A 14205-nucleotide genomic window follows, 5' to 3' on the forward strand; every position below is an offset into this window, starting at 1 on the left:
ATATTCTGGCAGATTCTTTCCCCTGCTGAGTTTATTCCTTGTTTCTATTCCTATTTTTAAGTCAGTAAATGAAGAACACAAGGTACATATAACAAATGTTATCTTCTCGCTTTGGTTTTAACAGAAGCTGAAGCTAATTAGAAAGAATACTTACAGAATGAGAACACCAATTATGAAAGACAAAATATATGTGCATCTCGTTTAGATTTGAGACCCTAACTGCTCACAGAAGAATTCATAGATTTTATTGTTAAGCTGCAACATACATGGTTTAATACAACAAAAAACATTTAATCAAGTGAAAAGTAATAAACTGAACAATAAACAAATAAACACTCAAAACAAAATATTTTCCATTGGAAACATGTTAAGATGAATACGGGGTTTCGTTACCATCTTACTGCAATTTTCTTATGTGTTACTAGCCTACATACCCCATGTTTTCTGTAATCATGCAGACGATGTGAATGGAAGTTTGAATGATTAAATAAATGAAAAGTCCGTTTACTGCAGAGAATCATTTCACAAGGCAGCCAAACTGGATTTAGAGAATAAAATTATTCAAGAAATTCTCCATGTATTTAGGTTCATTTTAGAATCCATGAACCTTAAGCTGTTCCTCCTTGACAATGCCAACCTGCAAAATAAAACTTAATTTAGCAGAATCACGCTAAGGACTATATAAATTCACCCCTAAGAAAACATGGAGCAGCCATTAAGAAGCAGCATTGCTAATAGCTTATCACATTTTTTTTGGTGGCACCAACTGTTAACAACAAACAGTTCCAGTCACATGAGTACCCTGACATGCCACAAAACACCGTGTAGAAGCAGGGATGATCCAGTCATTCCAATGACAAAGCCATCGCAAGGGTGTACACAAAGCACCCACTCACCTCCAAGAGAAACTGGCAAATGTTTTTCCTCTGGTCCCCTTGAAGCTGAATAACCTCTCCGTACTCGGGGTGCTCAATCACAGTACCATTGCAGGCAAATTTCTGGAGAAGAATATACATGTCCAACAGAACTGAGTCAAACACTGAGGTTTTATTTTCGCCGTATGACTAAAATCAACTACTCCGTAGCCTTGACTATGTTCATGAAACAAGTTTGTCTCCTCTAACCCCCAACCCTCCCAAGGTAATTTGAAATGAACTAGCAGGTCACATAATAAAGGCAATGATGTCACTTGGACCATCAAGAACTACATTATGTCGCCTGTTGCCAGAAGGCCACGTCAATCTTAGGTTAAGACGGGAGACCAGACATAAACACCTGAGTGTTAAGTGGGGGAATGAACACGGCTTTCCTGGACCCGCACTGCTAAGCTGTGAACCATCATCCAATGCGGAGGTGCGCATCCGTGACCCCACTTTAACCTCTCCTCCCTAACACCTGTACCTTTTTGAAAGCTTTCACAAGTTTCTTTTTGTCATAATCATCTGCAATGCCCTGGACAGTGGTCAGCGTCTTCCTGCCGTTCCGTTGCTGGATTCTTATATGAATGTAATCCTCAGTCCCTGCCGGGAGTAAGTCGTCACCCTTAGTTGCATCAGCAAAGGGGTCTGCAAAAGAGAGACAACAACAGTCAAAAGCAGGAAATACCGTTTAGTCGTTAGTTTTCCAGGTCTAGGGTAGGCTGCAGTCTAGACAGCCAGCAGAGAAGGTTCTAGTGTCCCCCCTCTTTCCGCGGATGGGAATGGGGGTGTGGGGGGCGGGGCATAAATAAAACCTCCCAGGTGCTCCCGCAAAAGGAGAACGCTTTGCATGGGCACGGCCATGGCTATCCCGGCAGAAAGATGTTCTAGGGAGACAGCGTCACCGCTGAGCACGACCCGCTAACGAGACAAGAAATGTTAAGCCCTTATTTTATAGCCGCCATCAATAATGTGCTTTGCCCTGACCGGCTTGGTTCAGAGGATGGAGCGTCGGCCTGCGGACTCAAGGGTCCCAGGTTCGATCCCGGTCAAGGGCATGTACCTGGGTTGCGGGCACATCCCCAGTAGGGGGCGCGCAGGAGGCAGCTGATCCATGTCTCTCTCCCATGGATGTTTCTATCTAACTCTCTATCCCTCTCCCTTCCTCTCTGTAAAAAAAATAAATAAAAATAAATCAATAAAACATTTTTTTAAAAAATGTGCGTCACCGCGATGACATTCTGCTGACAACAGAAACATTCAAGTCCCCCAATCATGTCACCGTGAAGGTGCCGTGCAAAAAGGAACAACAAAAAAACCTACCCATATACACACGTGTGTGTGTGTGTGTGTGTGTGTGTGTGTGTGTGTGTTTGTGCGCAGAGATCGAGGGGCGTCATCTGACAAACGACTCTCCCAGCGGAGAAAAGGGGACCTCGGGGCCCCTCGGAGGCCTGTCTCCGCATCTTTCACTAAGTGCCCCCGACACCTGCTCCCCGGCAGCTCCGCCCGCGAAGGGACGCCAACCCCCGAGCCCGGCATCGCCCCAGCGAGCGACGGGGCAGGCGAGGGGCCGCGGGGATGGCAGGGGCCGCGCCGGGAGCCGGGGAGCGGGGCTGGGGGCCGGTCGGCTCGGGGAGGGGTCGCGGGGGACCAGTCGCCATTTTCTGGGCGCCGAGACAAAGCCCCACTCGGGGTCCCGGAGGGCGGGGAGGGGGACCGGGCAGGGGCGGCGGGGCGGCCGAGGGCGCGCGGGGGCCAGCAGGGGACGGCGGCCAGCGGGTCTTACCGAAAGATTGGAGGTTCTGGATAGTGGACATGCGATACTAATGTGAGGCCGGTGAGGGGATAAAATTCCTGCGGGGCCCGCCCGGATCACCGTGTCAAGAGGCTGCAGGGGCGAGAAAACGGAAATCAAGAGATGCTTCGCCCCGGGGCTGGGATTCGGCGGGAGCGGCAGCGGCGGCGGCGGCGGCGGAAGCCGGGAGGAGGCGGAGGAAGAGGCGGCGGCGACGGAGGCGAGGACGCGACAGAAGAGGCGGCGCTGCGGCTTCCCCGACAAAATGGCCGGTGGAGACTATTTAGCCGAGCCCGCCGCCCCGCCCACGTGCTCGCCCGCGCCAGGAACTCTGGGACTTGTAGTTTCCCAGAGGCAGCAGCGCTCGGAAAGCCTGGGGCCGGTGGGCTTCCAGAACCGCAATTCCCAGCAGGGAGTTCGCGGCTCAGCGCTGGCCCGCAGGACCAGGACGGTCCGGTGGGTGCAGCGGTCCCCGCGAGAGCCCGCAGGTCGGGGCCGTCCTCTCCGTGCGCTCGCAGGCTCTCCTCACCGTACAGCGGCGGCACCGAGGGGTCAGAGCTGGGGGATAATCCCCATCCGTCACCCTGGAGGCCGGGGTAATGTAATGGCACCTCCTTTGGACTCGATGGCCGCCCCTCAGCATCTCCCGCATCGAAATTCCAGCCTCTCCTCCCCCCGCGTTGCTGGGGCCCCGTTAGTCCCACCGAGGTTCGAGGTGGGAGCTGCCCTCCCTCCCTCCCCGCGGGGTTGGGCAGCCTCCCGGTCCCCTCGCGCGGTGGTTTTCAGACTACTGCGTGCATCTCCTGGAAGGATGGATAGAACACAGTGAGAGACCCAGAGTTCGGGTTTCAGGAGGTCCGGGGTGTGACCCGAGAATCGGCGAGTCTGGCGAGCTCCCGGGGTCAGGACCGGCCGGGCGAACACACCGGAAAGCCAGCCCGTGGGTGTGAACACAGAGCCGTGAACCCGACAGGTGCCTGATCGGGACTGAAGGGCGCCCCCCCAGAGGCTCACTGGTGCAGAGTCAGGTCCCAGAGACTGTCAAGCTGCGCACAGAAAACACACCCGGGACTTCGGGAATGGGCTCACCCCAGCGGGCCTCCGCGGGGCTCAGTGGTTGGCTTTCTGGAAGCGAGGAGATAGACTAAAAATTAGGGGTCCTTAACCTTTTTTTAAAAAATGCCATGACTGTCTTGTGAAGCCTCTGCACCCCCTTCTCAGAATATGCTTTCAGTGCATGAAATAAAACACCTATTCTAGGGTTACAAAGGAAACCAATTATAGTGAACTTAAAAGCAATACAAGGATAACAGTGTTGTTTCTTTATCATTGCATTAATAAGATCCAGCAGTAGGTCTGACTACTAGAATTTCAAAAGGTGATAACAGATATTTTGAGATATCTGCAACAGCAGAAATAGGAATATACCTGTGACCTCTATTGGGGCAAAGTGACAGGTCCTTCTAATACTACTGTGATGTCCCCAGCATTCCTAATGAAGGAAATACTACACTTTGCCTGGAAGTTAGTGAAAATGGAGGTGTAATCCTTTTTTCCTGTCCAGTTTTAGGAATTCTCCCCCTTTTCCCCGACCCCCACAATATATCCATGAACAAGTATCTGCAGACCCCAGGTTTAGAATGTCTGGATTTAATAATCTTTTGTAATTAAAGCTGGTGATAGGTACCATCTAGTGCTTACTACATGCCTGTTGTAAGGTGTATATACAATATTATTAATCTATAGCCATTCTATGATGTAGTTATTACTCTAACAGATGCAGAAATGGGGGCTTTTGTAGGTTACATAATTTGCCTTAAAAAAAATCAAATTCTTAACTCTGAGGAATCCAACTACATTTTTGGTCCTCTAGTCCTGATTTAAAATGAATAACACATTTATATCCAAACTACAGTGTGAAGTTTTAGAGCTGGTTCCAAAACAAGGAGAATTAGAAGACTTAAAACCTCGTCTTTTTAGTTCTGAATGGTACCAGTCTAGTTTAAGGTGATGATATTCGGCCTTATTTCAGAAGAAAGTTTAGATCACTAGCAGAGCACAGTGGTATGGACTAGAGGAATCAGGGAAGATTTTTTAAAAAAGTAGAATAGTTGAAAAATAAAAGCTCCCAATGCTAGAGATAGACCCCTCAAACTGGCTTTTACCGTCTTAAAGGCTAAGAGAGAGAGACACAGAGAGAAATGAGCTAGGAAATCCGTGTCTACAGGGTGAGAACATACCAGTTGTGCAGGAGGAGTGATTCTGCCTGGCCCTGAGCCACAGGAGATATTTTTCTGGGGCCCTCATAAAGGGGACACTGTGATGTATTGCACAGCATCCCAGCAGTCTGCCTACATGAGGACAATGGTGGGTTTTGTGCAGCTGTTTCTGGTACCTGCTAGTCATGAGGACATGCTTTCCGGTGAGGGCCTTGGGTCCTCCTTCATCCATAGTTTGCCGTCTCCCCCCCTCTCCCCCCCCCCGCCCCCGACATACAAAATGGGAAGAGGCTCTAGGGCAGCGGTTCTCAACCTGTGGGTCGCCACCCCTTTGGGGGTTGAATGACCCTTTCACAGGGGTCGCCTAAGACCATCGGAAAACACATACTGTTTTTGTGATTGATCACTATGCTTTAATTATGTTCAATTTGTAACAATGAAATTGGGGGTCACCACAACATGAGGAACTGTATTAAAGGGTCGCGGCATTAGGAAGGTTGAGAACCACTGCTCTAGGGTCTTTTTACTGCCTCAGTGAGATTCACAGAGCTTATTAGTTACATTGATTTGTTACGTTTTCAAATAATATACTGTAATATTTTTTTCAGCCTCCAGAAAACTTTTCAGGTGAAATACCTGTAAATTGAAAGCAATAGGTCCAATCTATTTTTATTCTGAAAAAAGTACAATAAGTACACTATATTTCTAGACCTTTTAGACACTCTGTAGTGTTCAGGTCCGTTAGAAGTCAGTGAAAATCTTGAATTATCATGCTTGGTTGTTATGTTAGCAATGTGTGACATACATGAAATGCTTGAAACATTACGTATATGATAAGAAGGGTTTAATTTCTTTTCTTATCATTGAACGTAGAATTCTGTTAGAACAAAACTCATTATCTATATTCACGTAGGTCAAAAGTAAAATCATGTCCCCGGAAACCTACTTAACTACAGAGAATTGTTCACCAGCCAGGAGCTGAGGAACCCTCCACACCCCAGGTCCTTAACACATCAAAGTAACAGGCCTTTACAACAGAAATATAAGCAAGACCGCGCCTGGGAGTTGCCTTTTAGTCGGCAAGGTCAGAAGGGAAATGGAGACTCGGTGATCTTGAGTAGAGGAGGCGGAGACCTAGCATCTCTCAGATGGAGGCGATGAACCCCCTGGACAGCATGGGAAAGAAAGGATTCAAGAGTCATGAGCCAGCCAACTTCCAGAAAGCTCTTCGAAAAGGGATACGTATTGTTTCCCTTTGGGAAGCCATAGTAAAATTTTATTGAGGTTTAACTTCTAGTTACAGACAGGATACTCTACCACATTGTGAAGAGATGGTCCCCCCTTTCCCTAATATATCGACACATTAAAGGACATAAGTTCTATGGTCATCTCAATAAGATGAAAAAAATTGATTTTGATCACCTGATTCTATGCTCCAAGAATACCCCTCCCCCTTTTTCCCAGTGAGGGAAGGGCAGAAGACCACAGTGTGGGGGTGAAAGCTGCATGTTATTTGATTTCCTAGAACTTTCTGGAAGGTGGGGTGATACAGGAGAGTGTTGCTTCTTATTTCAAGGGTAGACCATTGACCTTTCCGAGTCTCACATTTTTATGCTGATATTTTCAATGTAATAATAGCTTCCCTGAATTCTTTTCTTAGCTCACTTTAATAGAAAAGCTACTTAATCGATTCTATTACTCTTTGAACTGAGCCACCAGCTATTGTATAGGTTGAGTATAACCGTGTCACAGTCCGCCCACCACTGTACGTCATCCCAGGCCAACCACGCATGACCTTCCATTACAGGGCTGCCCAGAGCTCTGGGAACAGCCACATCCAGATGCAGATCAATGGCACTGCATCTTCATAAAATCCCATTTAATTGCTATCCTCCTCTTCGTGTTCTGTCAGTTTCTTAGGCCACAGGCTCTACATTTTCACGACTTAAGTTTAATCTTACTTTATTGTAAACATGGTCTGTATTGAATGGATTTATAATGTTCGTAAAACAACCTCACCCAAGATCTTGTTTCTTGTTTGACAGGAGTGTATCTCATGTAAGCAAACAATAGAGAAATACTCACGGGGGAGAAGAGTAACAGCTCGTACAGAGAGCATGCCGAGTACGAGGTCAAGGCTCTGTTTCCATGCACTGACTCTGTGTTCTTCAGCCAGCCTCGTCCTAAACTCGGGAACACAGATCTCAGACGGGCAGTCAGCTCCGTACTGCCCTTCCTCCGGGGTTGTTCTCTCTACGCTGGTGATTTCATACATTTCCTCTCTTCTCAAATCCCAGTTCCTTCCCCCGTGTTCATCCTCAGCTGATGACCTTGCTCACACTGAATGAGAACATTGAAGTGATCAGGTGGGACAAACCTCACCCAGACACCAAATTCCAGACCTCCCTCCATTTGTACCACTGTCCTTTGCCTTGTTGTTAAAATAGATGAATTATCCCAGTTTTCTTCTGCTGCTCTCTCAAGGAAGTTGCATTTATAATCTCTCTCTCTCTCTCTCTCTCTCTCTCTCTCTCTCTCTCTCTCTCTCTCTCGGCATTAAATTCACCAGGATGCAACTATTCTCTAGAATCTTCCATCTTAAAAGGACAAAAACCAAAGCTTCCCTTGGTCTTATATCCTTTCCTTGCTAGGACCCATTCCTCCCCAGCCCTCCAAGCAAGCCTCTGTCTCCCTGCTATGCCGAGGCCATTCATGTCAAGTTTCCTTGACCTCTCTCTTGCCAATCCAGTGCCACTCACTGTTCTTATCTTACTAGACCCCCTACGCAGCACTTCACGAAGCGAACTACTCCCTTCTTCTCTTGGCTTCGATGACATCACACTCTCTTGGCCTTTTTCCATGTCATTGATCACACTATTTCCAATTCTTTTGCTGGCTCCTTGTCTACTCACACTGTGCTAATGCAATGTTTTAAACAGGAGGGAAATCGGGGGACAGCGGTGGCCTGGAAGCCAAGGGAAGGAAGTACGCACTCCAGGGGCTGGGTTAGCAGTGGTTGGTAGACAGCAGCAGGGGATAGTTCTGTTCAGAGTTGCACTCAGTGGCTTCATGGTGTCAGCATGAGGGGACAGAGCCGAAACAGAGGGGACAGTTTTCAAACATTCATGAGGTCAGGGAGGGTCTCAGGTCATTTCTACTGGGGTTACATGGTTGCAATAAGCTATGAGCAAAAGGAAATGCATTAGAATTTCTCCTTAAGCTAAAACAAACAAGCTAAAACAAACAAAAAAACAGAGAGGAAGTTATTCTTCACCAAAAGCAGCTTTGAGAAATGGGTAGGACAAGGAGACTGTAAGAAAACCAATTTAAAATATGTTTTCAATTACAGTTGACATACAATATTAGTGTTTTAGGTGTACAACATAGTAATAAAACATTAACTAAAATTTTAAAAAGTCTACTCTTGAATTCAGCTCACCTTAATTCCCTTTGAGGACTAGGCCTCTTTAATAATAATAATGCCCCTTAATCAAAACATCTGAGAATTTGCAGAGCTGTCAGTAACAGAACAGAATTTGGAGGGCCATGTCGTTGCTTCTTGGAGTAAAATTCCACAATTAAAAATAAAGGACCCCACGCGATATAACAGGCAATATCCACAATAGCATTTTTCACGGTAACTTCAGAAAGGGATTTCATGTGGTGTGTTGTTGTTTTAAAAAAAATAGATGATAAAGAGTGAAGACCTTCCCCCTCTTAGAAACAGTTGTGTATTTGTTAAAACAACCCAGTCACAAAAACCAAATCTGGCTTTTCAAAGTAAACACATTATTTTCGATGTAATTGCTGTAATTAGCCTGTGGGAACATCACTGGCCATTAGCAGAAAAAACAGATGGAATGAGGTTTGTCTTCATGCATGAGCTAGGATGTCATGCAAACACCAATTGTTAGCTATAACTCAGTCACCCTGTTGCACGGCTGGGATGCTGAGTTACAAATAATGGTGGAAATGTACAGCCAGACCCTGAATGACCTCTTTTCGTTACTCAGAATGAACATTTTAGGTGTCGTCCAGGGTAGCTCATTAAAACGTGTGGAGATTGCAAAATCAGGTCAAACAAAAATTTGAGCCAACTTCAGAGCAAAAGCAAGAGCTACTATTTCCCATATTGATCCCACTGTTTCAGCTAATGGAGCTGCCACTGCCCCAGCAGCCCTGGTGAGAAACCTGGGGGCCTTTTCACCCTCTCCTTCCCCCCTTCCCTTTCTACTTGGCCTCCGTCTGCTGCCTACTGATGAGCACCTACCTGCAGCCTCACTATTGCCTTGGGCCTGGGTAGGGTCCTGGTTAGGAAGCAGGATAGTGTGAACTCTTAGGGGTTGGGAAGGGGAACGGGCTGACGTGCGTTCTTAAAAAGCACCCGGGGGGTTCTGATTCCCCCTCCCTCCCACATGGTGAAGAGCCTCAAGGTGTAATAGAGATTCTCAAGATCGAAGGGAATACAGTACCTTTCATAGCAGGGAGATTTTTCAAACCCCAAGTGAATCATCCCAGTAACATAAAGGAACAAAAAGGCACTTGAAGGAGACATGAGACACCATGAAAGGCAGCAGGACAAGCCCGAGATGTGGATTTGAGATCTTCAATACAGACCTTTGACCGCCACCTCCGCCTGTCTCTGGGCAATACGACTCTGCCCAGGTCTGACCGTGTATCCTTCTCTGAAGGGGATGCCAACATGATTAATTCTGTGTCTTGTCTCCCTTCCTAGACTGGCTTGACATAACCACAGCCTAGAGCCAGATCACCATGGCCATCCAGGTGAACCAACTTTGTTTTAAGCACCTGCTCAGTTCCAGGCTCTGTGCGGGACACATGGAACTCTGTCTTCAGGGAGCTTTCAGGTCAGTGTGGGAGAAGGACATGTGACAGGTGAGTGCACTGCAGCGGATGGCTCAGCGGGGGTCTCCCCAGAGCAGACTGTGACCCCAGGACAAATGTCGAGGAGGGGGACGTGAGACAATGAAGGGAGGACATGCCACAAAGGTGGCACCAGTGAACAGGTAGGTTAGCACTGTGGGTAACCGGGCCTCAATCCTGCAGGGGACTTGCAGAGGGACCGCACTGAACCTCTCTGCTCACCGTGTGGCCAGCAGCACTGGGATCAGCCGGGAGCTTGTCAGAAATGCCACATCCTGGGCCCCATCCCAGCCCTGCTGAATAGGAATTTGCACATTAAAGTTTGAGAGGCATGGCCTTAAATCTTTCATCTTGATCAAACGTGATAGCTTTGATACAAAACAAATTTTTCTATATTTTAGGACTTGATTCCAACAAACTGGATCCATCTTTGAGGTTTCCAGTGTTTGAAGTGGGCATTAAAGTCTTCCAGTCCTTAGAAAGCTCTTTAAAATGCAACTCTACTTACCTGCATTTTATCATCATTATAACTCGGTTGCAGAAACAGAAGGCTCACGCAACCAACTGTTCTGTCAGATGCAAATTTTGTATGGGAAATACTTCTGGGAGAAAATAGAGCGGCCGTCATGCGAGAAGTTATTTTTAAAGGACTATACCAAATGGCTCCTGTACTTGAAAGTTTTATCAAAAATTTCAATGAATAGAGGAACCTTTGTGGAAGATCAACAAAAGCACACATTGAAATAGATAGATGCCCTCCTCAAAATGTAACCAAAGTTTCATATGTAAATTATGAAACATCAAAAATAAGTAGCTCAATGTTTGTTTATATGCACCCTTGATACTGACACGTGGGCTTACTTTGGATACTCATCTGCATTTCATCTCTAACACAAGGACTAAACTAAAGCGGTAAGACGAACTTTGCAGGTAGTATTGCTGCATAACAAACCACCCCAAATTTCGATGGTTTCATAAAGCAGTGATTTATTCTCGCTCGTGTCTACAGGTTGGCCGAGGTGGCTCTGCCATCTCAGCTGGGCTCTCTGTCTGTTCCTTGGACCCGTGGGCTCCCTGGGTCTGTTCCTTGGACCCGTGGGCTCCCTATGGCATGTTCTCATGGTGAAGGGCAACATGTAAGTGGACAAACCCAACTCCATCAACGTATTTCAAGCCCCTCATGTCCCTCTTCTTCTCACATCTCATTAGCTAAAGCAAGTCACACGGCCAAGTCCAAACCAAGGGTTGGAGAAGACTATGGTCTGAAGGTTTGTGTCCCTCCATAATTCATATGTTGAAACCTAATCCCTAAGGTGATGATATTGGGAGGTGAGGCCTTTGGGAGGTGCTAGGTCGTGAGGGCCCCTCCCTCGTGCTTGGGGTAAGTGTCCTATTAAAAGAGGCCCCAGAGGGATCCCTTGAGGTCTTCCACCATGCGAGGAAACGGGGTAGGTCCGAAGTCTGTGACAGGTTTTACCGGATTCCAACCAGCACCCTAATCTTGGACTTAAGAACTGGGAGAAATAAATTTCTGTTGTTTATAAACTGCCCAGTCTCTGGTATTTTGTTACAGCAGCCTGAACAGACTAAGACAAAGAAGTATGCTCTACCAAGCATAAAGGCAAGTGGCATGGCCAAGCCCAACTTTAGTGGGGCGGGGTAGTGCACTCCTCCCAGAATTAGGGGGTTAGAGGGAGTGAATATTGGAAGAACAATAACCTTGTCTACTAACAATAGAAAAATTGAGGCACAGCAATTTGCATCATAAGTCATGGTGCTGATACTTGTGATTTTCTTATCCTAAGAGAAAAGGAGGACACAAGCGTCGAGTATCTGTAGTTACCAAACATTCTGCTGGGGGGTTTCTCATGTGCTATTTCATTCAACCTTTCACAACACCATGAGGAAGGGACCTGTGACCCCACTGAGCCAAACCGGTCAGGGCTCTATGGACTGCTTTAACCCACCAGGCAGAGAAGGCTCTTGGCTTTTATAGTGTTTTCATTCACACGTTCATTTCAGGTTAGTGGAGGGTTCCTATTCCTACGTGGGGATGGCGGGGGACAGTGTCTGGCTTCAGCGTTCTGGACGGGCCAGACACAGAGGAGCAACAACTGCCCTGAGCTTGTGCAGGACTCCAGGGGAGTTCCTGACCTGCTTCCCGCTCAGCTACAGAGTCCCTGCAGAGACTGGCAGGGGCTTCTCCACGGATGCCCAGGCTTACCGCCAGGGTCTAACCCAAGTTCTCAGCCTTAGTACTCCTGACATTTTGAGTTGGATGATCTTTGTTGTGGGGGACTGTCCTGTGCATTGTAGGATGTGTAGGAGCCTCCCTGGCCACTAGCGACTGTATGACCACTCCATGATATGGCGATCAAAAATGTCCCCTAAGAGGCAAAATCACACTACCACGCCTATCCTCTCACTCCGATCCCTGCTTGGAGAATTGCTGGTCTTACCTGGGTGTCACTCAGTAGAGGTGATTGCTGGGAATTCTGTTCTCAGGAGAACAAGCATGGAGAGGTGACTGGAAGGACTGGGGTACGAGGCAACCGTGACTTTGCATGTTGGCCCCTCTGGTGACTAACCACTGACTTCTTTCCCTAGCCCCTCTTCTCTCCCAGCCTTTCCTAACCAAAAAACAAACCAACAACAATCACATTCCTACCAACATTATTTTCATCAATGACTTTTACTTCTTTATCATTTCTCCTGACAGTAATTCTCGGCAATGTGCATATAACATGAAGGCAAGCATAACTTTCAGAGGCCATCACAGAAATGGTCCTGTCATCCTTATTTTCTCAAACCATTAAAATATTTTCATTTATAAAAATTAATCTAAATATAAATATTGACACTGAAGATCAAAATCACTTGATGACAAAATAATTCTTCTGGAACTATAACATATACTTATGGTTTTTAATAGTAAATTAAATCTTTGCACTTTTTTTTGGCACAAGGAAACCTTTATAAAAATTCAAATGCCATAGAGCAGGCTTCTTCTTCTTCTTCTTCTTTTTTTTTTTTTGCAAGGCTCACACAGTACACATTTTCGTCAAGGAAAACTGAATATTTTAACACTGTAACACAACAATAGCTGCTTTTCATGCCTCCTGAAGAAAACGTTCTATTTGGAACCAGATCTTTTCTGTTGTGTTGTTCAAATTTGAATATGTTTGCTTTGAACCATACCAACAGAGCAAAAGACCAAAGATTGACTTTATTTCCAAGGCATTATTTCTGTTGGAGAAGACACACACAGCATCAGCAAGAATAATTATTGGAAGATAGATAGACCCCCGTCAGGAATGCACCACAGCACACATTTCAGCAGCAAGTCAGGTCTGGGAATGTGCCGACCAGCAAAAGAGCGTAGCCGTTGGAAACAACACAGAGACGGAGGGAGGCTCTTCGGGCGTGAGGCATTCTAACTATACTTAGCTTCCAGGTGTGACTTTGCAAATTAATGTCTATGGCCCTCAGTCTCCGGATATAAAAAAAAATGGCGATACTTTTTGAATAGGGTTGCTCTAAGGATTAAAATGAGAAGGATAATAAACATCAGTCATACTATTCCCTTGCCTCCCATCTTTGCCTTCTTCCTTAGATTCAGAATATATTAGCAGAATGATCGATTGAGTGAAATTCCAGTTCCATTTGCTTTTATAAACACAGTCTACATAGTCATGCATTTGAGACCTGAAACAGAGTTAGTATCAACTCTGTGTCCATTAAATTCACAGTTTGTCCTGAAAGTTTTCTGGCTATTCCTTAACTATTTTTGTCTTTATGGTCATTTTACTACTTTGGCTGAATATTTATTGGGAAGTGAATTTTGGAGGACAACGTTTTCTCATGTGGCTATAGTCTGCGACAATGCATTGAGCGACACCTCATTTAGAGGTGGTCATCGCTGACCCACGTCACGTTGGTTCTGGACAGTGCCCTAAAGTTAAGCCAGTGATGGGCTTTCTCAAGCCCCTCTCCACTCCAGAGTGGGGAAAGTCTCAGGAAGTCCAAGGAAGAACCTAAATTCTCAATGAGCCATAGTTTCAAATGGGCCTGGGCGTGGCAATGGGTGAGGCAGAGCTTTCTATTTTGTGGCTGGTGATCGCAAAGCAATGAGAATGACGGGTGGTGCGGTGGGCTGGGGGCCTAGCAGGAAGGAAGTGGCTAAAGGGAGACCTGCATCCTTGATGGGCGAGCACTCTCCAACTGTGACAGTCCCTAGTGCTCACACAGGGGCATTTTCATCTTTTCCCTTAGCATTTGCAAGATAAGATGCTTGTGAGAGATTAGTAAGAACTGATGATGAATTAAATGAAAATACCCATCTCCCTTCCCTCCACCCCCACCCCCACCCCCACCCCCACCCAACCAT

At 46.5% G+C, this 14205-nt stretch overlaps 1 protein-coding gene across 1 annotated transcript; it reads right to left on the reverse strand.

Annotated features, from left to right (window-relative positions):
• Window positions 1-200: 200 nt before the first annotated feature.
• On the reverse strand, window positions 201-2998 carry EIF1B (eukaryotic translation initiation factor 1B). Its single transcript, XM_006099744.3, has 4 exons — window positions 2707-2998; window positions 1402-1565; window positions 897-998; window positions 201-637 (listed from the first exon to the last, which is right to left on the reverse strand). Exons 1-4 carry the CDS (start codon window positions 2735-2737, stop codon window positions 593-595), a joined length of 342 nt encoding a protein of 113 aa, XP_006099806.1. The 5' UTR covers window positions 2738-2998; the 3' UTR covers window positions 201-592.
• Between the last annotated feature and the right edge of the window lie 11207 nt (window positions 2999-14205).

This window comes from Myotis lucifugus, unplaced genomic scaffold (assembly GCF_000147115.1).
Source record: "Myotis lucifugus unplaced genomic scaffold, Myoluc2.0 scaffold_283, whole genome shotgun sequence".
Classification (NCBI taxonomy): domain Eukaryota; kingdom Metazoa; phylum Chordata; class Mammalia; order Chiroptera; family Vespertilionidae; genus Myotis; species Myotis lucifugus.